At 51.6% G+C, this 25705-nt stretch overlaps 1 protein-coding gene across 1 annotated transcript; it reads left to right on the top strand.

The window, feature by feature from the left end:
* The first annotated feature begins 3865 nt into the window (after positions 1-3865).
* Positions 3866-20857, top strand: CYP17A1 (cytochrome P450 family 17 subfamily A member 1). Its single transcript, XM_006166384.3, has 8 exons — positions 3866-4230; positions 6919-7057; positions 7257-7486; positions 17733-17819; positions 18146-18361; positions 18649-18818; positions 19687-19790; positions 20254-20857. The coding sequence occupies exons 1-8, from the start codon at positions 3934-3936 to the stop codon at positions 20535-20537; spliced, it is 1527 nt and encodes a 508-aa protein (XP_006166446.1). The 5' UTR covers positions 3866-3933; the 3' UTR covers positions 20538-20857.
* Positions 20858-25705: the final 4848 nt, after the last annotated feature.

The raw sequence follows: 25705 nt of genomic DNA, 5'->3' as shown, positions 1-25705 counted from the left end.
CCCTGTGCACGCCAGGTATGCATGTGGTGCCTGCGATCCTGGCTGGCTGGGGCAGGGTGGGGTGGACTGTGGCATGGGAGCCCTGTTGAGGTGCTTCTCTCTCTCTCTCTCTCTCATTAAAAAAACAAACAAACAAACAAACAAACGAAGCCAGATCTGAAGTGCCCACCAGACCTTATCTGTTAGGGATCCTCCCACAACATCTCTCCGCTCCAGTCAGGGCCACTGCCCTGCTCGGTGAGTTTTAAGTTGCCAGGTCCGGGACTTGAACCGTGTGTGTGTTCAGCAATGTAACCATTACATTATCTGCTGGTCCCACCGGGCAGCACTTTTCAGTGTTCTCTCACTAAATCTCAACCACCCTGAAAAGGAGGGACCAGCAGTTAACATAATGGCTATGTCACTGGACTCCCACGTAGTCGACCGTGATTTGAGTCCCAGACCCGACGGCTTAAACTCACACTGGGCGCGTGTGCATGCGTGCCCAAGATCCCGGGAGGAGAATGGAGGAGAAGGGATTGTGGCGTGACCATCCCCCCTGGGGGGTGATTTCTCGCTTTCTATCTCTCTGTCTCTCTCTGTCTGTCTGGCAAGTGCACGCGCCCTATAGCAAAAGCCTCTCTAAAAACACCCACATGCACACACACACACACACACACACAAACACCCCTGAGAAGGAGATCCAATGGTTTCTATTTACAGAGAGGGAAAGCGAAACCTAAAATGCTACATAAACATAAGATGACCAAGTCAACCCAGCAATTCCACTCCTAGGCACAGACCTCAAAGAACTGAAAACAGGGATTCAAACAGATACTCGCACACCTGTGTTCACTGAAGCATTACTCACAACAGCCAACGTGGTAGGAACAACCCAAGGGTCTGTGAGCTAATGAGTGAAAGAACAGAGTGTGGCATATGCACACAAAGGAATAGTGGTCAGCTCCAAAAGAAGAACGAAGTTCTGACCCACGGCACAACACGGATAAACCCTGAAAGCAGGGCACTAAGTGAAATAAGCAAGACACAAAAAGACAAATATCATATGATTCCACTTACTAGAAATGGTCAATTCATGAGTGGCATGAGCGGCTAAGATGCTGTGCTCTGCAGGCTGGAACCTTGTGGCAAGCATGGGTTCAATTCCTGGTCCAGCTAAAAATGCTGTCCCCCCGGCCCCCCCAGCCACTTACGAGCCTGAGGCAGGAGGACCAGCTCAAAGCTGGCCCAGGCAGCACAGTGAAAAAAAAAAAAAAAAAAAAAAAAGAGAGACCTACAGGTGGCATGGTGATTAAGGCACTAGATTCCTACATGGCTGACCACAGCTTGAGTCACAGACCCGGTGGTATGCTTTCTCACTTTCTCTCTTTGTCTGTCTATGGTGAGTACACATGCCCTACAGCAAGTTAAAAATAATAATAATAATAATAATAAATAAAATTAAATTTTAAATAATAATTTTAAAATTTTTAGGGAGATTTTTGCACTCTAGGACTCGAACCACGGTCTACGAGGTGGGAGTCCAGCAGTGTAAGCATTATGCCATCTGCTGGTCCCAACAATTACTAGTTTTTAGAATGGGGGGGCCGGCTCTGTGGTGCAGTGGTAATACACTGCTCAAGAGAAGCCAATCCACCTGACAGTGGTAGTTTGCCCCGCCCCCATCAGCCTGAAACTCATCAGGCATGAAGGCAAATGCCTCCATCAGTGGGCTGGAGGACTGGAGAAAGGGGATAGTGGCATGACCAGGCTTCTCGGGTGTTTCTCTCCCTCTCTCACATGCATGCACGCATGCTCTATTACTAATAAAGAAAAACTAATTCAAAAACAAAAAATGAGGGCCAGTCAGCTGGCCTGCCGGTTAAGACAGCTGGATTTCATAAGGCTGATAGTGCAGTTCAAGTCCTGGACTTGGTGGCTTGAAAATCATGCCAGGAGCATGTGTGTGTGTGTTCCCCAAACCCTGAGAGAGAAATGGAGGAGGAATGGCGGTGTGGCCATCCCCGTGAGGGGGTGCTTTCTCACTTTCTGCCTCCCTCCAGCAACCACACATGCCTCCTAGCAAAAACGAAAGAAGAAAGAGCCGGGCGTGACGGCACACGCCTAGAGTCTGGGCTGGAAGGCTGAAGGAAGAGGCTCAAGGCACAGTGAGACCCTGTCAGGAAGAGAGAAAGAGAGAAAGGAAAGAGGGAAGTGGGGGGAGAGGAAGAGAAGAGGGGAGAAAAAAAGTCAAGTTCATAGAGGCAAAAAGTAGATCAGAGATTACTGGGGGCTGGAAGAAGGAGAAAACGGGGAGTTACTGCATAACAGTCAAAATCCTGCCTTGGACAATGAACATTGGGTATGCTATAAAGATACACAGTGATTGGGACCAGCAGGTGGTGTAATGGCTATGTCGCTGGACTCCCATGTAGCCAACCATGGTTCGAGTCCCGGACCCAGGGGCTTAAACTCACGTTGGGCACATGTGCGTGCGTGCCCAAGATCCAGAGAGGAGAACGGAGGAGAAGGGATTGCAGCGTGGCTATACGCCCGGGGGGGTGATTTCTCACTTTCTGTCTCTCTGTCTCTCTCTTTCTGGCGAGCACACATGCCTTACAGCAAAAACCTCTCTCCCCCCCAAAAAGAACACTTTTTAAACTCTATTTATTTGTTCATTTATTTTAATTTAACCAGAGACAAAAACAGAGAGAGAGAGAAAGTGGGAAATCTAGCCACCAGGCCCGGGACTCGAACCATGGTTGGCCATGTGGGAGTGTCCAGCGCCTTAATTACCATGCCACCTGCCGGTCCTACAACTGTGGTTCGCCCCATTTCCGCCAGCCAGATCAGGGGCACACACGTGCCCCGTGAACTCAGGGAGGTCTCTGGACTTCAACAAGGAACCTTTCCATGTGGGACCCCCCCCTCAACAACGTGTTGTGTTTTTACTGTTGAACCACTATCTAACCCTAGTGAAAACAATTATTTTAAAAAAGGTTTAGAGCCTGGCAGAGGGCATGGTGCTTAAGGCACTGGATTCCCTATGGCCAACCACAATTCGAGTCCTAGGCCCAGAGGCTTAAAAAACACTCCAGGCATGTGTGCATGCATGCCTAAAATCCTCAGAGGAGAATGGAGGAGAAAGAATTCACCCCCCAGGAGGTGATTTCTCACTTTCCCTTTCTCTCTTTGTCTCTCTGGCAATCCTGCATGCCCTAAAAAAAAAAAAAGAAAGAAAAGGGAAAAAAAAAAAAAAAGTGAAATAACTCACTCAAGATCATATTGCTAGCGAGTGGTCCAGGTAAAATTCGAACCCCCGCCTATCTGACTCTTAGTCCCATGGTCTGTCTTTGAGCTCTGCTGCTTCTGAAAAAAGCCGTGAACTAGGAATTAGGACACCTGGGTCCTGTCCCCACTATCTCGCGTGACTTCATACAAGCCTAGCCTTTCAAGGCCTCATTTCCTCACTGTCATATGGGTTGTCAGGAAAACCATGATGCATATTTGCAGAGAAAAACACGTCATGACTTTCTCGATGACCTAATAAGATGGATAAGAACATATCCTTGACAGTCCCTCCTAACTAGCCCTCTGAGCTTTGTCATCTGTCCAGTGATTTTGATTTTGCAACATGGAAAGTCCCAGCTTCGATTCCTCACCCAGACACAATCGCTTCTGGGGCCACCCGTGGATCCCAGGGAAGGGGACCGGCTGGCCTTGCCTTGGACTGAAGCCAGTCCTTGAGGAGGCCTCCACTCTCATTTTCTCTGTCTGATCTGGGAGTGGGACCAAGCCTGGCTCTGCTCCAGGATAAACTTGTATGAGGCAAGAGAGATAGCACAGGGTCAAGGTGGTGACCAGGACAGCCCTTAAAAATGCCTCCTTGCTCCTTAGACTTGCCATAGCTCTCCGGCTCCCCGTCTTCCCTCCTCCGGTGGGCGCCCGGCCACCATGTGGCAGCTTGTGGCTCTCTTGCTGCTCAGCCTCGCCTATTTCCTTTGGCCCAAAGTAAAGGGGCTTGGTGCCAAGTACCCCCAGAGCCTCCCATCCCTGCCGCTGGAGGGCAGCCTGCCGTTCCTCCCCAGACATGGCCATCTGCACGAAAACCTCTTCAAGCTGCAGAAGAAATACGGCCCCATCTATTCTGCTCAGATGGGTTCCAACACCATGGTGATTGTCGGCGACCACCAGCTGGCCAGGGAGGTGCTCATTAAGAAGGGCAAGGAATTCTCCGGGCGGCCCCGAATAGTAAGTAGTGCCCCCTCCCCCTTCCCTCACCACCCCTTGGGGTTGTTCATTTCTTCCGCCATGCCCACGCCCAGAATGATCCTTCTAGCTTCAACAACCTGTAAGTCTTCCCCGCAACAGGCCTGTGGGCTGATGCGAGGAAAGGTCTCCTTAGACCTCACCCGAGGAGTTCAAGGAAGACTTCCTTTACCAGACTGCCCAGGAAGTGGGGTGGGGTGAGGGCAGCAGCCTGAGGGGTCAGAGGCTGGAAGAAAGAGGCTTTGGACCCTTTTGTTTCGGGGGAAAGTCCAGACTGAGTGGGCCAAACATTAGCACTATGCAGATGGGGGCTCCAGTGGGTACAGTCTTGCAACGGAAGAGCAAACGGAAACGAGCCCTCTCTCCACTCAGCTCACTCTGGAACGTGGTGGTCATGTCTCTGGGCCTGGGTTTCTCTGATTAACTGAGAGGGTGTACAGACCTGGCTCAGGGCCCAGTGCAGGAAGCACTCATAAATAGTCAGTATTGGGACCAGCAGTTGGCGTAATGGCTATGTCGCTGGACTCCCATGTAGTTGACCGCAGTTCGAGTCCCAGACCTAGTGGCTTAAACTCACGCTGGGCATGTGTGCATGCGTGCCCAAGATCCCGAGAGGAGAATGGAGGAGAAGGGATTGCAGAGTGGCCATCCTCCCCTGGGGGGTGATTTCTTGCTTTCTGTCTCTCTGTCTCTCTCTGTCTTGCTGGCACCCTGGCTGATGCGAGGAAAGGTCTCCTTAGACCTCACCCGAGGAGTTCAAGGAAGACTTCCTTTACCAGACTGCCCAGGAAGTGGGGTGGGGTGAGGGCAGCAGCCTGAGGGGTCAGAGGCTGGAAGAAAGAGGCTTTGGACCCTTTTGTTTCGGGGGAAAGTCCAGACTGAGTGGGCCAAACATTAGCACTATGCAGATGGGGGCTCCAGTGGGTACAGTCTTGCAACGGAAGAGCAAACGGAAACGAGCCCTCTCTCCACTCAGCTCACTCTGGAACGTGGTGGTCATGTCTCTGGGCCTGGGTTTCTCTGATTAACTGAGAGGGTGTACAGACCTGGCTCAGGGCCCAGTGCAGGAAGCACTCATAAATAGTCAGTATTGGGACCAGCAGTTGGCGTAATGGCTATGTCGCTGGACTCCCATGTAGTTGACCGCAGTTCGAGTCCCAGACCTAGTGGCTTAAACTCACGCTGGGCATGTGTGCATGCGTGCCCAAGATCCCGAGAGGAGAATGGAGGAGAAGGGATTGCAGAGTGGCCATCCTCCCCTGGGGGGTGATTTCTTGCTTTCTGTCTCTCTGTCTCTCTCTGTCTTGCTGGCACCCTATAGCAAAACCTCTCCAAATAAATAAACAAACAAATAGTCAGTATAGTCAGTATTAACGTGACTCCTCGTGGAAAATGGGGGTGGTAATTACTATCTTCCATGGAGAGGGAAGAAGCAGCCTGGCTCTCGGAGGTCTGTGGTCACTGCTTCCCTGAATCTGTCCCCAGCTGCTCCAGCTCACAGGGGCTGACCTACAGTGGCATTTCAGGGAGGCCGATGGTCCTGGAGTTCGCCACGATCCTCCGGGGGCTAACCCTCCAGAGATGCTCCCAATGCCCCGTCCCAGCACTCTGCTGCCGAGGACCCCCCGAGCACCCCCGCAGGACTCCCATCCTCTCAGCTCTGATCAAGCCACATGTTGACTCGTTTTTCCTTGGACTCATCAACCAGGCCGGCCGCCCAAGCAGCTGGCTGAGGGTAGGGCTCCTCCGGACAGAGAGGATGGAAGAAGCTAGCCAGCTAGAGCTTGGGGTCCGAAGACAGAAGAGAGAGGCTTCGGGATACTATGGTTTTTGGGGTGCCTTGGGGAAAAGGCAGCTTGGGCCAAGTCCAGACTGGGTGGGTAAAACAGTGACACTGTTCAGATGTGGGTTTGTGGTTGGGTTGGGAACAGGCTGGCAATGGAAGAGCAGACAAAGACAAGGACAGCCGGGTCTTTAGTGCCCCCAGGAGGGCCCAGAGGAAGTCAGAGGTCTGGGTAGTCCTTGATTCTTCTTCTTCTTTTCTTAAAAATTTGCTATAGGATGCATGTGTTTGCCACAGATAAAGAGAGAGAGAGAGAGAGTTACAGTGAGACAGCACGCCACCCTCACCCCCCGAAGGATAGCCACACCATAATCCCTTCCCCTGCATTTTACTTTTCAGGATTTGAGGTGCATGCACACACGTGCCTGGTGTTTTTCAAGCCACCAGGTCTAGGACTTGAACCATGTGGTCAGCCATGTGGGATCTACTGCCTTAACCACCAGGCCACAGGCTAACTCCAAGTCCTTAATTCTGGCAAGGCTTCCTACTCCCTGACCCTAGGATAGGCACAACTGAGCGTGTTTATCATAGCCATGCCTGCCTATCCCTGGTCAGAATCTGATGAGGAAAGAGAGCCCAGAGGTCATGCCATCAGTGAACTGGACACCAGGGTTTGTGTGTTCTGGATCCAGGTCCACTGGGCAGTGGGGGCCTTAGGGCCTGTCCTACCAAGACCCTAGGTCATGGTGGAGCGTAATGGGGATGCCCCCACACAGAGGTCAGCACAGCCCCTGCCTTCTCCCCCAGGAAGGGAATGAGTGAGGGATGGCAGGTCCAGGACCTGCTGGATGGTGTGTGGTTCTTACAGCCTTGTCTGCTCTCCAAAGACGACTCTAGGCATCCTGTCCAACGACCAGAAGGGCGTTGCCTTCGCTGACTCTGGTGCCCACTGGCAGATACATCGGAAGCTGGTGCTGGGCACCTTTGGCCTGTTCAAGGATGGCGACCTGAAACTAGAGAAGATCAGTGAGTGCCGGGAGAGCCCCTGGGGCCGCTAGAGGGAGGAGGCAGAGGGATGGTTGGGCCAATGATCCTTTTCTTGGCTGCTGCTGCCATCTAGCGGCCATCTGTGTCCCGTTCCCCACCCTCGCGAAGAGGGAACTGGTAAAAAAAAAAGCTAGGGTTCTTGTTCATTCCCCACCCTCAAACCCCTCTCCCCCCTCAGTTTGTCAGGAAGTCAGTTCCTTGTGTGATTTGCTGGCCACCCACGATGGACAGTCCATAGATTTGTCCTGGCCTGTCTTTATGGCCGTAACCAACGTAATCTGCTGGATCTGCTTCAACTCCTCCTACAAGAATGGGGATCCCGACTTAAAGACCATACAGCGTTTTAATGACGGCATCCTGAACTCACTGAATGACAACAATCTGGTAGACATCTTCCCCTGGTTGAAGGTAAGACCCTGCGTGTCCCCAGTCCTCTACCGGCTACTGCTCAGCTTCAGACCTACTACCCTGACCGCCTCAGCCAGTGGCCTCTGTCTCCTCTGCCTCGTAAGGCCTCAGCTATTTCTTTACTAAGTGGGTATCGCTTTTTTAATTATACATCTATTTTTTTAAAAGATTTATTTTTATTTGTTATTATTATTATTTATCTTTTAATTTGTCCCTCCACCTCAATGTTGACTCTCGATGTTGAGAGAGAGAGAAAGAAAGAGAAAGCTGCCAGGTCTGGGACTCGAACCAGTTGGCCATGTGGGAGTCCAGCGCCTCAACCACCACACCACCTGCCAGCCCCTCCTTTTCTCTTTTACAAGAGAGAGGAGAGATAGAGAGACAGACAGAGATAGGCAATTTTTTAAGGAATGATTTAATTTTATTATTATTATTGAAAAATCATTTTTTGAGAGGTTTTCGCTATAGGGCGCGTGCCCTTGCCAGACAGACAGAGAGAGAGAGACAGAGAGACAGAAAGCGAGAAATAACCCCCCAGGGGGGATGGCCACACACCGCAATCCCCTCTCCTCCGTTCTCCTCTCGGGATCTTGGGCACGCACGCACACGTATCAAGCCACCAGGTCCGGGACACGAACTGCGGTCAACTACGTGGGAGTCCAGCAACATAGCCATTATGCTAACTGCTGGTCCCGCTTGAAAATTTTCTATAGGGTATATGTACTCACCAGGGAGAGAGAGAGAAAGTGAGAAAGCCGCCAGGTTCAGGACTTGAACCACTGTTGGCCATGTGGGAGTCCAGTATCTTAAACACTAGTCCACCAACTGGCACCCAAGATAGTCATTTTTTACAGGGTCCCACTTTGTTGCAATCCTTTTGCCCCAGCCTTGCAAATAACTAGCATTATAGAGACGTGCCACTGTGTCTGGTGTGCTCGGGCCCAGAAACAGAACCAGGTCACCCCATGCGGTTGGCACTATGTGTGCACTGCCACCTGATTATGTGCTTTTTCTTTTTTAAAAAAGGAATTATTTATTTTATTTATTATTATTACTATCATCATTATTATTTTAATTTGACCAGAGAGACAGAGAAAAAGAAAGTGAGAAACCAAGCCATCAGGTCTGGGACCCAATCCATGGTTGGCCATGTGGGAGTCCAGCCCCTTAACTACTGTGCCACCTGCTGGCCCCTGCACTTTTTCTTCTAACTGACAGATAATAATTGTAATATTTGCAGAGCTACAATGTGATTTTTCCATATGAAATTGCAACCTGTAATGATTGTAATTTTACTTTTGGTTGGGAACTGTTTTGGGGTACTCCCAAATTTGGGGGTGCCTGCCATGATGTTTACCAATTCTAAGGAACACGCTGGGAGGCCCAGCAGAGAAAGACAGGAGTTTGCTTACTAGGGAAGCTCCACTGAGGCTCGGTAGAGAATGCTCAGTGCCATCACACATACGGGCTCAGGCTGTATACACCAAGAACAAAGCACAAGTCAAGGGAAGACTGACATCATTGGAGGTTCAATACCAGATCAGCTTGTCAATCCAAGGGTCAGCGGAGTGGGTTTTGGTTAGTGTCTGGGGTTTAGTGCCTCCAGCCTTGTGAGGGGTGTGAGGGGCCCCTGCGTGCCCCCAGTCCTCTACCGGCTACTGCTCAGCTTCAGACCTACTACCCTGACCGCCTCAGCCAGTGGCCTCTGTCTCCTCTGCCTCGTAAGGCCTCAGCTATTTCTTTACTAAGTGGGTATCGCTTTTTTAATTATACATCTATTTTTTTAAAAGATTTATTTTTATTTGTTATTATTATTATTTATCTTTTAATTTGTCCCTCCACCTCAATGTTGACTCTCGATGTTGAGAGAGAGAGAAAGAAAGAGAAAGCTGCCAGGTCTGGGACTCGAACCAGTTGGCCATGTGGGAGTCCAGCGCCTCAACCACCACACCACCTGCCAGCCCCTCCTTTTCTCTTTTACAAGAGAGAGGAGAGATAGAGAGACAGACAGAGATAGGCAATTTTTTAAGGAATGATTTAATTTTATTATTATTATTGAAAAATCATTTTTTGAGAGGTTTTCGCTATAGGGCGCGTGCCCTTGCCAGACAGACAGAGAGAGAGAGACAGAGAGACAGAAAGCGAGAAATAACCCCCCAGGGGGGATGGCCACACACCGCAATCCCCTCTCCTCCGTTCTCCTCTCGGGATCTTGGGCACGCACGCACACGTATCAAGCCACCAGGTCCGGGACACGAACTGCGGTCAACTACGTGGGAGTCCAGCAACATAGCCATTATGCTAACTGCTGGTCCCGCTTGAAAATTTTCTATAGGGTATATGTACTCACCAGGGAGAGAGAGAGAAAGTGAGAAAGCCGCCAGGTTCAGGACTTGAACCACTGTTGGCCATGTGGGAGTCCAGTATCTTAAACACTAGTCCACCAACTGGCACCCAAGATAGTCATTTTTTACAGGGTCCCACTTTGTTGCAATCCTTTTGCCCCAGCCTTGCAAATAACTAGCATTATAGAGACGTGCCACTGTGTCTGGTGTGCTCGGGCCCAGAAACAGAACCAGGTCACCCCATGCGGTTGGCACTATGTGTGCACTGCCACCTGATTATGTGCTTTTTCTTTTTTAAAAAAGGAATTATTTATTTTATTTATTATTATTACTATCATCATTATTATTTTAATTTGACCAGAGAGACAGAGAAAAAGAAAGTGAGAAACCAAGCCATCAGGTCTGGGACCCAATCCATGGTTGGCCATGTGGGAGTCCAGCCCCTTAACTACTGTGCCACCTGCTGGCCCCTGCACTTTTTCTTCTAACTGACAGATAATAATTGTAATATTTGCAGAGCTACAATGTGATTTTTCCATATGAAATTGCAACCTGTAATGATTGTAATTTTACTTTTGGTTGGGAACTGTTTTGGGGTACTCCCAAATTTGGGGGTGCCTGCCATGATGTTTACCAATTCTAAGGAACACGCTGGGAGGCCCAGCAGAGAAAGACAGGAGTTTGCTTACTAGGGAAGCTCCACTGAGGCTCGGTAGAGAATGCTCAGTGCCATCACACATACGGGCTCAGGCTGTATACACCAAGAACAAAGCACAAGTCAAGGGAAGACTGACATCATTGGAGGTTCAATACCAGATCAGCTTGTCAATCCAAGGGTCAGCGGAGTGGGTTTTGGTTAGTGTCTGGGGTTTAGTGCCTCCAGCCTTGTGAGGGGTGTGAGGCGTACCTCCAGGCCAGCCCCGCCCTGGGTCGGCTCCCGAGGTAAGAGGATGGTCACGAGGGGTTCGTGCGGGCACCGTCCAGCTGGGCCAGCAGCCAGGTCTCAGAGGAACAGGACAAAGTGTGTGTGGGGGAGCTCAGTGTATGGGGTTTACCCTCCCTCCGCCCCGACTCTCGCACGCCCTCACAATCTTCACGTGGGGGTGTGAGTCACACATTGCATCCACATCCTACAAATACAACGGAGAGCTTGAGTTCTAAACGGCAGTAAGAAAGTGAGAGTGGTTAGCAAGGCACATTTCCCAGGGCATTGAGGGGAACTCAGGGCACACCCAGCAGGCGGACTGGTGGCCCATGTGAGGGTGCCGGCCCGTCACAGGGATGAGTTCCCGGCCCCCAGCTTAAGGATGGTAGGACACATTTTAGTGGCACATAAAGGTAAGTCATATTATCGGGTAACAACACGCAACATTCTATCCTGGGGAGGCCTCTGGAGAGGTAGGGTACCACTCTGGGGAGTCCTCCCAGCTTAGTTGACCATGCCCGGTCAGGCCCAGGGGCACTTCGATCCATGACATGGAAGGAGAGAGAAACTGTCCTAAACTGCCACATGGGAATCATTCATATGCCGTTGATAACGGTAACGGTGCAGGTTGTGGCATTTGATAGTATTAGTCCATTTACCCATCATTTGCGGGTGACTATCTGGGTTGTGGGCTAATCCCTCCCTCCAAGGGAGGTGGGAGGAAGCACCACCGCCGTTCAGACTGAACATCCTGGGCCATTGGTGGGTATTACCCCCAGGTCGCATGTCCTGAGTGGCTGGCAGCACGGCTTCCCCCCCCGCCACAGCTAGGAGGCCAGGGGACGTGTGGGCTAGTGTGGCTCCCAGGGTATGAACCTGCAGCCACGTGGGAGTGCCCCATGGCTGGAAAAGCAAATCCAGTGTGCTGGCAGCCAGCCCGGCCAGCCCGCGGCCTCTCACTCAGGACCGGGCGGCCTCTCGCGGGTGGGTGTCCCCTGGAGGGACTTTAGAGCTTCCTTCAGCTTTCCATTGTCATGCTCCGAGGCCAGCTCCTGCGGGGTCGGAAGGGGGGTGAAAGTGCCCGTCTAGATGCATTTGCCCAGCCCGCTGCTGTACCTGATGTTGGCGAAATGTGTTCCTCATCACCTTCCATGACTTCCGGTGCCCCATAAGCTGCAAATAGCTGCACTCGCCCCCGTGTGGCGGCGCTGAGTGGCCTGGGAGCGGGAATGCTTGCAGAATGCCTGTGGTGGTGCCCTCACAGGTCAAAGCAAAATAGGCCCTTCCGAGCAGGGAAGGGTCTGGCACAGTCTATCTGCCATTGGGTCAGGGGCTCCCAGCCCCTTTTGATCTGTCCCTATTCTGTCTATAAGCAGTGGGACCGGCGCTCTGAAAACACTGAGCATTCACTGCGAGCTATTGCAATGTCCGAGGGTCTTAGAGGAATTCCCCAGGCTTTTGTCACTTCCCAGAAACCTCTTGCCCAGCATATTCATTTTCCCAAGAAGCCACCCCGTGACACCTCCGGTGAGGGCTTCTTCTAGCATCGGATGTGCGCCCGCGCATGGGCTTCATCGCTGCCGGGACCCAGAGGGGGGAGTGGCCAGACACGTGATAAACAGTGATGGTCTGAGTCTAACCTCCTAAATGTCTTGCCTCGTGTCCTGCCCCCATAAAGGCTTGTTTGCAATGTTCCATTGTTGTTGGTGCCAGGGTAGCATCCACGGGGAAGTCCTTTACAGCGCAGCTGTCTGTGCGGAGAGCTACGGGCCCTTTTCTTTAGCAATTACAATCCGCATAGCTCTGAGCTCTGCCGTTGGCTTCTTCACCCCTCGGCTTCTCTCATCCAAGTAGTGTCTGTAGGGCTGGTACACCACAGCTCTCCATCGTCGGGCTGCCCCCGGAAGGAGCCGACCGGACACCAAGCATCATCTGGCCCTGGAGACCTTCCCACCTGGATGGGAGAAGGAATGAGAGCAGGAGCCTCCACTGGAGGGGCATCAGTGTTCCTAACAGGGCGTAAGGGGCTGGTAGGGAACTTACTGTGTTGTCGCAAATAAGCTCAGCACTGGGTGAGAGTCGTCGTCTGCGTGGCTGGGCTTCGTGTCTTGTGGGACAGGTCATGTAGCCACCCCACAATGGAGAGGGCTGTCTGCACCGCGACAGAGGCGTGGCTGGTGTCAGGCTCAGCAGCTACCAGAGCGAGGTAAACAGCATTTGCCTATGTCACGTCTCGGCACTGCACACCCCCAGTTCCAGGATAAACTCCCGCATTTGGGGACTGTGGATGGCAGATGGCCCCCATTGGACCAGATAGGGTGGCATGCTGTGGTTAGCCAGGCTCATAAAGAGGCAGTCTCATCTTCCAGTGAGGCCCCCAGAACGCACTGCCTCCGTGAGGGGCGACTAGTCTAGAAGACATCTTTCACATCTCACTGGGAAGGATTCCATCCACACGGGCATCCCACACACTCAGGGGCCACCCAGCCACACTCTCTCAACTCTTCTGCCTAAATTTTGTTGCTAGCTGAACCAGTTCGGCTGATGTATATGATTCAACCATGGTGTGTAGCAATCGGGGTGGTGGCAAGTTTTGGGGGTCAGCTCCCTCAGGTTGTGGCTGCATTTTTTTTTAAATAATTATTTTAGGGACCAGCAGATGATGTAATGGCTATGCTGCTGGACTCCCATGTAGACGACCACGGTTCAAGTCCTGGACCCAGTGGCTTAAACTCACACCAGGCACATGAGCATGCATTGTCAAGATCCCAAGAAGAGAATGGAAGAGAAGGGATTGTGGGGTGGCCATCCCCCCAGGGGGTGATTTTTTGCTTTGTCTTTCCGTCTTTCTGGCAAGTGCACGTGCCCTATAGCAAAAACCTCTCCAAAAAAGAAAAAAAAAAGAATTATTTTATTTAACTTTATTTATTTATTTATATTTCTTAATTTGACCACAGAGGGACAGAGTTCGAGAAAGAGAAGGTGAAAAAGCAAGCCATCAGGTCCAGGACTCGAACCACAGTCAGCCATGTGGGAGTCCAGCGCCCTTAACCAGCATGCCACCTGCCAGCCCTGTGGCTGCAGAGTTCTTAGTTTCTGCATGACGGCAGGTCTAGTTTGTGCACCTTCTTCAGTATCCTCTATTACCTCCACGCAACCTTCTTCCTCTGAGGAGTTTAAGTCCTCCATGGGGTCCCCCCTTCAGGGATTCTGGTCTAATCGTGGCACTGTTGCACAGAATCGTGCTACTGGCATTGACCACCCCGTTACCTTTGCAAAGCTGCAGGCTAATTCCTGGAATTGTTTGGTTGTTTGCTCTAGGCAGGATTAAGCAGGTCTCTCACCTCAGCCTGTGTGACTCCTGCCTCTCACTCTAGGGGGAGCGCTTCCCTCAGGTGCGGTGCTTCTGCACAGGCAGCTAGGCCTCCTCCGTGGCTAAGTGCAGAGCACAAGGCTGCAGCCAGCCGACTGTGACAAGAGTCTGGACCTCCTTTTCTTTCTGAAGGTTCCCCTTCTCATCAAATGCCTTTAAAAGCTTGGCAGTCTTATCAGCATTTTCAGGGCATCCCCATACTCAACGCAGTGGGCCCCAATTGTCTAAAAGATTGGTTACCTCGTACTACATTGAAGTGGGGTCCCCCCTGGTATTTCCCTCAATGACATCCTCTTTTCCTCAGTTTCCCCTGTGGTCACTACAATGGGATGCTCTTTGGAATCCTACAGACTGTGCCAAATGTTTTTTTTTTTTTTTTTTTTTTTTTTTGGAGAGATTTTCACTGTAGGGCGCGTGCACTCGCCAGACAGACAGAGAGAGACATAGAGACAGAAAGCGAGAAATCATCCCCCAGGGGGGATGGTCACGCCGCAATCCCTTCTCCTCCATTCTCCTCTCGGGATCTTGGGCACGCACGCACACGCGCCCGGCGTGAGTTTTAAGCCACCGGGTCCGGGACGCGAACCGCGGTCGACTACGTGGGAGTCCAGCGACATAGCCATTACGCTAACTGCTGGTTCCCTGTGCCAAATGTTTTTGAGGACCTCAAATTTGGGGGTGCCTTCCTATGATGTTTTCTGATTCCAAAGAACCCCATGGAGGTCCAGCAGAGAGAGACATGAGTTTCCTTACTAGGGAAGCTGGGTGGAGAGTGGTCCACACCGTCAGCAAAAACAGGCTCAGGTTTTGTTTAGTTTTTGTTTTTTCTGTGGAGGGATTTTTGCCATAAGAGTGCAGGTGCTCACTGGAGAGACAGAGAGACAGAAAGTGAAAAATCACCCCCTGGGGAAGATGGCCACACCACAGTCCCTTCTCCTCCATTCTCCTCTCGGTGTGAGTTTTAAGTTGCTGGGTCTGGGACTCAAACCATGGTCGACTACATGCGAGTCCAGCGACGTAACCATCACGCCACCTGCTGGTCCCCAGGCTCTGGTTTTATAGACCAAGAACAAAGCATAAATAAATCAAGTAAAGACATACATTGTTCAGGGGTTTCGATATCAGGTCACCTTATCAATCGGCAGACTCAGCAGAGTACGTCTTGGTTAGTGTCTAGGATTCAGTGATGTCCTCCTGTGGGAGAGCTGTGAGGTGTTCCTCGGGACCAGCCCCAGCCACGGCCTGTTCTCTGCGATGAGGGAAAGGTCACGAGGGGCTCGCCAGGTCCAGCTGGGCTAGCGGTGGGGTCTCAGAGGAATAAGGTGAAGAGGGAGGGCGAGGAGAGTTCAAGGTATGGAGTTGACCCATGGGGACATCCACATCTTCCTAGTTACTCTGAGATATATAGTAGGTTATTGTTAACTGTGTTCTCCCTGTTGTATTTTATTTTATCTTTATTTTTTAAAATTTGCCAGAGGGTACCTGTGTTCACCAGAGAGAGACAGGGAGAGGGAAAGGCAGAGCATCTTCCATGGGAGATGGTCGTGCTGCCTGGTCATGCTCTCCTCCGTTTCTCCCCCTCCAGGACTGTGCACACGCACGCACCCTTAACCACCAGGCCACAGGCTGGGCCTCTACTACATATGTACAATCTATGTATTATACGCACACACACGCTGATAGGGCGCTATGCTTGCTGGAGAGAGACACAGAGAGAGAGAGTGAAAAAGCACTCTCTGGGAGGATGGCCATACCACAATCCTTTCTCCTCATTCCTCTCCCAGGATTTGGGACATTCACATACATGCTCCCAGCATGTTTTTCAGACCACCAGATCTAGGACTTGAATCCTTAACCACCACCCAAGATTCTGAGAGGAGAGGGGAGGAGAAGGGATTGTGGCATGCCCAGCCTGCCGTGGGGGATGATTTCTCACTTTCTATCTCTGTCTCTCTCCCCTCTCTGGTAAGTGCATGTGCCCTATAGCAAAGAAAAAAAATCTCTCGACAACAACAAAAAATGATTTTTTTTGCCATAGGGTGCATGTGCTTGCTGGAGAGAAAGAGACAGAGACAGAGAGAGGGAAGGTGAGAACTCACCCCCTAGGGGGGTGACTATGCCACAATCTCTTCTCCTCTAGGGATTTGGGGCACACATGCACGTGTACCTGGTGTGAGTTGCAAACCTCCAGGTCTGGGAATTGAACTAGAGTGGGCCATGTGGGAGTCCAGTGCCTTAACTACTATGCCACCTGCTGGTCCCCTTCCTAGTCTTAGTAACTCATGATGATAGGGGTCAGCAGGTGGCGTGGTGGTTAAGATGCTGGACTCCCACATAATCAACCGTTTGAAACCCAGACCTGGTGGCTTGCTTTCTCACTTTCCCTCTCTCTCACTGGATCCAGAACTCGAACTGTGGTCGACTACATGGGAGTCCAGAGACAAAGGCATTACGCCAACTTCTGGCCCCCTCCAGTATTACACATTCTATGTGTACTGATCATTAACTTCCCCTTGGAGGTAGGTTTTACTATCCCCACTATTAAGATGAGAACCAGATTTTTTTTTTTTTTGAGAGGTTTTTTGCTATAGGGCGCGTGTGCTCGCCAGAAAGACAGAGAGAGACAGAGAGATAGAAAGCGAGAAATCACCCCCCAGGGGGGATGGCCATGCCACAATCCCTTCTCCTCCATTCTCCTCTAAGGATCTTGGGCATGCACGCACATGCGCCCGGCATGAGTTTAAGCCACCGGGTCTGGGACTCGAACGGCAGTCGACTACATGGGAGTCCAGCAACATAGCCATTACACTAACTGCTGGTCCCAGAGAACAAGATTTTAAAAAAACTTTTTAAAAGAATTATTTAATTTTATTGATTATTAGTATTTTTAAATTTGTTTTAAGGCATGTGCACTCACCAGAGAGAAAGGGAAAGTGAGAAAGCAATCTGCCAGGGTCTGGGACTCGAACCGCAGTCAGCCATCTGGGATACAGCACCAGAACCACCACATCACCTGCTAGTCCCGAGAAACAGATTTAGCATGGGTAAGGACCTTGCTCAAAGCTTCAGACTCGGGACCAGCAGATGGCGTAATGGCTATGTCGCTGGATTCCCATGTAGTTGACCGCAGTTCAAGTCCTGGACCCGGTGGCTTAAACTCACACCAGGCGCGTGAGCGTGCATGCCCAAGATCCGGAGAGGAGAATGGAGAAGAGATTGCGGCGTGGTCAACCCCCTGGGGGGTGATTTCTCACTTTCTGTCTCTCTGTCTCTCTGGTGAGCACATGTACCCTATAGCAAAAACCTCTCAAAAAAAAAAAAAAAAAAGCTTCAGACTCAAACCTCATTCCTAAGGCCTGGACTAGATGTTTGATTGAATGGAGAAAGTGAAGTGGATGCCACTCCCGTGTCTGGAATTGTCCTAATGGTCTTCGATAATTCTGTTCTGTGTCTTCATCTTGCCTCCCACCTTGGCTGAAGGTCAGGGTTGGAACGGGAACTCTCGACAGGCAGAAAACTAAGATCTGCCTCTAGGTGCCATTGTGGTAGCTGGAGAAGCAAAATGGAAGAGGGGTGAGTTTGACACTTCTTTCTACTCCCCAGATTTTCCCCAACAAAACCCTGGAAATGATCAGGAGATATGTTAAAATTCGAAATGACCTGCTGGGAAAAGTATTGAAGAACCACAAGGTAGGTGATGGCGCAGGCGAGGGTATGAGTTAGACTGAACATGTCAGGAGAGCAGGGCTGGGTCCATTTTGGACACCTCAGGATCTCCAGAACCTAGCAGAGAGCCTGGCACATAGTAAGTGTTCAATAAAAACTGACGTAATGAATGGAGGTGGGAAAGTGAGAAATGAAAGAGGACCTTAGAAGGGACCCATCTCCCCAGTTTAATCTTACCTTACCAGCTCAGAGGCCCTGGCCCGGCCCTGCCCAGTGTGGGATGGCGGGATGCAGGAGTGTTGCAGATGAGCTCCCATCTCATCACCGTCTCCCTATTTCCCCCTACCTAGGAGAAGTTCAGCGGTGACTCCATCACCAGCATGATGGATATGCTGATGCAAGCCAAGATGAATTCAGACAATAACAATGTGGACCAAGACCAGAATTCGAAGATGTTTTCAGATACACACATTCTTGCCACCATTGGGGACATCTTTGGGGCTGGCGTGGAGACTACCACCTCTGTGGTGAAGTGGACAGTGGCCTTCCTGCTGCATAATCCTCAGGTGGGCTTCTCCCTACTCCTCCCCATCCATCCTTGACCCCAGCCAGCCCAACGGCTGGACCCCAGAGGCAGGGAAGGTAATCTGTGCAGAAGGGCCGGGCCTGCCCTGCCGCTTACCCAACCAGTGGCTGGCTCTGGCCCAGCTTCTGGAAGCAGGCTTGGGCTCTAGAGCCACTACTGGGAAGAGTCTGGACAAGCTCTTCTGGATCTGACCGTTGGCATCTGCTAAGCCCATGCTTCTCTTGGGCTTAAGCACACTGGTCACATCCACCCCACCCTTGCCCTCAGATAATGAAGAAGATCCATGAGGAGATTGACCAGAACATAGGTTTTGGCCGAACACCAACCCTCAGTGACCGGAACAACCTCATCTTGCTAGAGGCCACCCTCCGAGAGGTGCTCCGCATCAGGCCTGTGGCCCCTATGCTCATCCCCCACAAGGCGAACACTGACTCCAGGTACGCCCTCCTGCCCAGGAACATCCAGCCCTGTGCCGAGGCACCCTGCACTGCTGGCCAGCCCACCTGCCTCCCCCTCCGCGGTCCCCACCTCCAGCCTGCTGGTCCACCTTAGTCAGTCAGTGCTTGACTACTACCAGTCACCCCACGCCTGGCCAGACTGCTCAGTGTACCCACCGCCCGCTGACACCAACTAATCTGCGGGTCTACCTGACTTCTGTCCAAAGCTGCCTGCCGCCCTGGAGACACGTGGTCGGGATGAAAGACGGGGCGCTCTCAGGCTGCTACCAGCCCGGCAACTGCAGCACACACAGATGTGCCCCAGCTGCAAATGCACTCCCGCACCCCTGGGTAGACACGAATGTCCATGTTACACAAGTGTCAGTACAGAAGTGCTTGTTAAGAAGATAGGGCTAGGGGGCGAGCAGGTGGTGTGGTGAAGGCAGCTGGACTCCCACATGGCCGGCCACTGTCCGAGTCCTGGGCCCAGTGGCTTGCAAATCACGCTGGCGCATGTGCACGCATGCCCCAAATCCCAGGAGAATGGAGAAGGGATTGCAGCATGGCCATCCCCCTGGGGAGGGACTTCTCAGTTTCCTGTTTACTGTCTCTCTCTCTCTCTGGTGAGCACAAGTGCAACTATGGCAAAAACATTAAAAAAAAAATTTAAAAAAAAAAAGGAAGAAGACAGGGCTGGAGAAGGCTGGGCTTCAGATTCGATCTGGCAGAAGCTGAAGAAAAGATGAGGGAGTGGAATGAGGGAACCAAGAGCCCCTTTACCCTGTGGTGGGAAAAGTGGTGCTGGGGGCTGAGCCGGAAGCAGGGGACGATGTTCCAGGTCCTCCTTTCCTTTCCTTTTCTGGGGCAGCATCGGCAAGTTTGCTATTGACAAGGGCACACAGGTCGTCGTCAACCTGTGGGCCCTGCATCACGACGAGAAGGAATGGCAGCAGCCTGAGCAGTTCATGCCTGGTGAGTCTCTCCTGGCCCTCTCCCGGGGCCACAGTCGGCCTGGACTCTGGCTCCAGCACCCCAGCCCCCCTCCCCTCTGCCACGCTTGCTCCTAGAGCACTCTTAGTTCGAATCTCCTCGGTGACGCTCCCGTCCCATCTCGGACTTAGCCAACGTCCCCTCCTCTCTCCTTCCGACCAACTGCAAAATTACTCCTCTCCGAGGTCCTCTTGGCATCCGTCTGCCAAGAAGTCTGCCTCCTCTCTCCGTGGATGGCGGCGTGTCCATCCTTGCCATTCTTCCTGTGTCACAAAGGGCTGTCTGAGAGCAGGGCTGTGGCCCTCCTCAGAAAGGCCGTCTGACCTCCCCTCACCGGGGCTGTTCTGAGGAGGCGAGGACCTGAGTGTCTCCCCCAGAGCCGGGGCAGCCGCGTGCCTTGCGTACTCCTGCCCTGGCGCTGCCTGATGCCTCGCCCTGCCCACAGAGCGCTTCTTGGACCCCACGGGGAACCAGCTCATCTCGCCAACGCTGAGCTACTTGCCCTTTGGAGCAGGGCCCCGCTCCTGCGTCGGCGAGAGCCTGGCCCGCCAGGAGCTCTTCCTCTTCATGGCCTGGCTGCTGCAGAGATTCCACCTGGAACTGCCGGATGACGGGCAGCTGCCCTCCCTGGAGGGCAACCCCAAGGTGGTCTTTCTTATCAACCCTTACAAAGTGAGGGTCACGGTGCGCCAGGCTTGGAGAGAAGCCCAAGCCGAGGGCAGCACCTAGAAGCCACACCGAAGACTCCCCGACTCCACCCCCTGCGGCCCTGTGGCTCAGAATTCGAGGTGCCACTCCCCTCTTCCCCCCTTCTCTCTCCTCCCAGTCCACTCTGTCTTCTTTTCCAGTCTGCAGAAACGGCAGTAATGTACATAACTAAACCGTGTTTTCTTCAGAAAGTTCAACGACTCATTCATTTATTCATGTGCTCACTCTTCTTTCACTGAATGTCTTACTGAGCCATTCACTGTCCCAGGACAGTCAAGTTCCCTGGTCGTGTGAAGTTTACATTGTAGTAAGCGCCCATAAATAAATACTCATTTCAGAGACTCTTGAGTGCTTTGAAGTCAACTATATCCTGTGTGGTGTGCTAAGAGAATGGAATGGACCAGCACAGTGGTTAAGATGGTTGGATCCCACATAGCAGACCGAGAAGTTTGAGTCCAGGACCTGGCACCTTGAGAGACGCAACAGGTGTGTGTGCGTGCATGAAATCCCAAGAGAAGAATGGAGAAGAGACTGTGGCCTAGGACTCGAACCACAGTCAACTATGTGGGAATTCAGTGCCTTAACCACTATACCACCTGCTGGTCTCTTGAAGGGTATATTTTAAGACTAGCGATGAACAGTTCGCCAGTCAGCAGAAGGCTTGTGTACTTTGTGGAAGCAGCAGGTGAGTTTAACTGAGATGGAAAACAGGCACTCTCCAAATACTGATCAGAAAATTGAATGGCAGGGACCAGCAGATGGCGTAGTGGTTACGTCACATGGCCTACTGAGGTTCCAGTCCCAGACCCGGCAGCTTGAAGCTCATGCTGGGCGTGTGTGCATGTGTGCACAAAATCCCGAGGGAAGAACGGAAGAGAAGGGATTGCAACCTAGCCAACCCCCCTGGGGGAGAGTGATTTCTCTCTCTCTCTCTGGTAAACGCATGTGCCCTATAGCAAAAACCTCTCTTGTGGGAAAAAAAGAAAAAGAAAACTGAGAGGCAGGGAGACGAGTCTAACCCTTGACTGCGAAGACGAGGAAACAGGGCCATTGCGCGTGCAGCAAGTCGCACAGTCTCTTAGCGGCAGGGCTGGGCCCAGAGCCCCAGATTTCACTGATGTATGATGAGGAGGCGGCCGTGCTTTCTCACCGGGCCCTCTGCTCACCGAGGAAGCCTCTCGGGAAGTGTGGCCAAGTACCTTTCAGAGAAGCTCAGTGTCCTTGCGGCCAGATGGTGGCGCAGTGGTACATATGAGGCTTTGTGAGGCAATGTCAGATGGGAAGGTTCCCAGTTCAAGTCCAGAGACCGCTCCAAGTATGCCAAGCACACACACCTCCTGTGGTCTGGGGCTGGCAGAGGTGTGGGTGGGTTGCAGTATTGAGGCCGTTAGGGGCAGTGTCTCTCTCTCTCTCTTTCTCCCACTGATGAAAGAAATCGACAAACTTTTGAAACATGCCGAGTGTCGTGGATTAGTCTATTGAGAAGGGAATATTTGGTTGTTACCTAGGCGATGGTTGATAAGTCACTTTTTTTTAAAGAGGTTTTTGCTATAGGGCACGTATGCTTGGCAGAAAGACAGAGAGACAGAAAGCGAGAAATCACCCCCTCCCTGGGGGAGTATGGCCATACCACAATCCCTTCTCCATTCTCCTCTAGGGATCTTGGGCACACATACACACGCGCCCGGTGTGAATTTAAACCACCGGGTCCAGGACTCGAACTGTGGCTGACTACATGGGAGTCCAGCGACATAGCCCTTATGCCACCTGCTGGTCCCAGTGACCAATGTCTTAAAGTGCAGCAGCAACCTGGTACATTGTAACCCAAAAGTAAACTACCCACAAAAAATGGCTTTTATCTTTTTTTTAAGAGAGATTTTTGCTACAGGGTATGTGTGCTCACCAGAGAGAGACAGAGAGACAGAAAGCAAGAAATTACCCATCAGGGAAGACCATGCCGCAATCCCTTTTCCTCCAGTCTCCTCTTGGGATTTTGGGCACACATGCACACACGCCCAGCGTGAGTTTCAAGTCACTGGGTTCAGGACTCAAATCACAGTCAACCGTGTGGGAGTCCAGCAAAGTAACCATTATGTTATTTGCTGGTCCTGGCTTTTATCTTTATGAAAATCTTTCGAAGCTTTAAAAATTCTTTTCATCGGGACCAGCAGGCGGCATAATGGCTACATCACTGGACTCCCTGTAGTCGACCATGGTTCAAGTCCTGGACACAGTGGCTTAAACTCACACCAGGCACATGTGCATGTGTGCCCAAGATCCCGAGAGGAGAATGGTGGAGAAGAGACTGTGGCGTGGCCATCCCTCCCTGGGGGGTGATTTCTCACTTTCTGTCTCTCTGTCTTTCTGGCGAGCGTACCAGCGCTGTACCAAAAACCTCTCACAAAAAAAAATTGCTTCCAATTTATAATTTGAAGTGTTGCGTGGAGAATTCTAAATTGATCCATCATGATGTAAAATTCACGATATGGTTCAAATGTAACAGTGCAGAACTGAATATGGAGTCATGTATAACCCTCCTCTTAGAAGTAGAGTTGAGGGGCCAGCAGATGGTGTGGTGGTTGGGGGTGCTGGACTCCCACGTGGCCAACTGTGGTTTGAGTCCTGGACCTGGCAGCTTGCTTTCTCACTTTCCCTATCTCTCTCTCAATCTACCCCTCTCTGGTCAAATTAAATAAATAAATAAAGTTAAATAAAATAATTGTTAAAAAAAAAGTTGAGAGTTGTAATTCAAATTTTTGTGCTATTAGATTAAATCATAATACAACAGTTTAAAAAAAAAAAAAAAGACTGAGCATCCTTTCAGAAAATGACGTCCTGAACTCTGACTCCTACCCAAATTATGCTCTTCCCCTGCTTGGAAGTCCTTTCCTTCACGCATCTAACTCCTACCTCAAGGGGCCAGCAGATGGCAGCGGGCTTATGTCACCGGATTCCCACCCGGCTGACCTCAGACTTGGTGCCTTGAAAGTCCTACCGGGCACATGTGCACACATGCCCAAGATCCCAGAAGGGAGAAGGGATTGTGGTGTGGCCCTCCCTTTTGGGGAAGTGATTTCTCACTTTCCCTCTATTTCTGTCTTTCTCCAGAGAGTGCATGCACGCTATGGCAAAAACCTCTAAATAAATAAATGCATACATAAAAAAATAAAAACAAATCCCACCTTGATGTTCAGAGGGATGCCCTGGTCCAGGACTGAACTCGGGACACTAGTCCCCAGTGATTGTCCCCTTTAGCACTCACCCTCTGCTCCTTGGTACTGAACCCTCCATGCATCCGAACGTTCACGCTCGAAATGGGTGTGCTGTGGCCCAGACACCGCCCACCTTAGCTCTGGAGTTAGGGACTGAGTCTTCCTCATTATCCTGAGAATCGGTGCCTGACGAGTAGGTTAGACGCCTGCCAGGACGGAGTCAGACACTCCAGGTCACCCCGCGAATTGGCCTAGTGACAGGAAGGAAGCCCAGATCGTTGGCAAACCAGAAAGGTCTCTCAAGACCCCGTGTCATCTTGTGAGCCTCGACTGTCCTTGACCAGTGGCCTGACGGTAAGTAAACATTAGCAGCAGGTCTGGGGTGAGGTGGAGGAGCCCGCCCTGCTTGATAGTTTGCCGACACTGTGCTGCGAACACCCCCACCGCGACCAGTTTCAAGCTGCCACTGCGATGCCACTGAACTGCGAGGACAGGCACAGTAGCACCATCGCCTGTGCAGTAAACGGCCTTGGAGCCCCCCACCCCCACCCCGCTCACACAGAGGTAAACCACCACAAGGGCAGAGTGATAGTAACATGCAGTGGTATAATAAAATCAGGAACCTCTCAGTTTGGGGTATTGGTTATCTTTGGATTTGGGGAGGTTTGTTTTTATAGATTTTTGCCATAGGCCACATGTGCTTGCTGGAGAGACAGAGAGAGGGGAAGTGAAGCAGATGGCAGCGGGCTTATGTCACCGGATTCCCACCCGGCTGACCTCAGACTTGGTGCCTTGAAAGTCCTACCGGGCACATGTGCACACATGCCCAAGATCCCAGAAGGGAGAAGGGATTGTGGTGTGGCCCTCCCTTTTGGGGAAGTGATTTCTCACTTTCCCTCTATTTCTGTCTTTCTCCAGAGAGTGCATGCACGCTATGGCAAAAACCTCTAAATAAATAAATGCATACATAAAAAAATAAAAACAAATCCCACCTTGATGTTCAGAGGGATGCCCTGGTCCAGGACTGAACTCGGGACACTAGTCCCCAGTGATTGTCCCCTTTAGCACTCACCCTCTGCTCCTTGGTACTGAACCCTCCATGCATCCGAACGTTCACGCTCGAAATGGGTGTGCTGTGGCCCAGACACCGCCCACCTTAGCTCTGGAGTTAGGGACTGAGTCTTCCTCATTATCCTGAGAATCGGTGCCTGACGAGTAGGTTAGACGCCTGCCAGGACGGAGTCAGACACTCCAGGTCACCCCGCGAATTGGCCTAGTGACAGGAAGGAAGCCCAGATCGTTGGCAAACCAGAAAGGTCTCTCAAGACCCCGTGTCATCTTGTGAGCCTCGACTGTCCTTGACCAGTGGCCTGACGGTAAGTAAACATTAGCAGCAGGTCTGGGGTGAGGTGGAGGAGCCCGCCCTGCTTGATAGTTTGCCGACACTGTGCTGCGAACACCCCCACCGCGACCAGTTTCAAGCTGCCACTGCGATGCCACTGAACTGCGAGGACAGGCACAGTAGCACCATCGCCTGTGCAGTAAACGGCCTTGGAGCCCCCCACCCCCACCCCGCTCACACAGAGGTAAACCACCACAAGGGCAGAGTGATAGTAACATGCAGTGGTATAATAAAATCAGGAACCTCTCAGTTTGGGGTATTGGTTATCTTTGGATTTGGGGAGGTTTGTTTTTATAGATTTTTGCCATAGGCCACATGTGCTTGCTGGAGAGACAGAGAGAGGGGAAGTGAGAAATCACCCCCAGGGGGAACCCCTTCTCAGTTCTGTTGGACTTGGGGCGCACACACACTCCTGGTGCGTTTCCAAGCCGGCAGGTCCGAGATGTGAACCACACGGTAGGAACGTGGGACCCAGCATGTTTACCACATGTCACCGCTGGCCCTATCGCCTTCGCTTTCCATCCAGCCTGTTCAATTTTAGATGTATATAGGCTTCGGAGTATTTGGGGTGTTTC

The sequence above is a fragment of the Tupaia chinensis genome, unplaced genomic scaffold (genome assembly GCF_000334495.1).
Source record: "Tupaia chinensis unplaced genomic scaffold, TupChi_1.0 Scaffold144255_1, whole genome shotgun sequence".
Lineage (NCBI taxonomy): Eukaryota > Metazoa > Chordata > Mammalia > Scandentia > Tupaiidae > Tupaia > Tupaia belangeri.
Note: the sequence above shows the minus strand (reverse complement) of the source record. Positions and strands in the feature narration are given on the sequence as shown.

Bases quoted from the DNA above. Each gene is read 5' to 3' on its own strand.
- CYP17A1 (XM_006166384.3), top strand. From the start codon at position 3,934: ATGTGGCAGCTTGTGGCTCTCTTGCTGCTCAGCCTCGCCTATTTCCTT. The intron at 17,820-18,145 runs GTAGGTGATGGC...CCCCCTACCTAG, and splicing joins AAGTATTGAAGAACCACAAG to GAGAAGTTCAGCGGTGACTC. The intron at 18,819-19,686 runs GTACGCCCTCCT...TTTCTGGGGCAG, and splicing joins AAGGCGAACACTGACTCCAG to CATCGGCAAGTTTGCTATTG.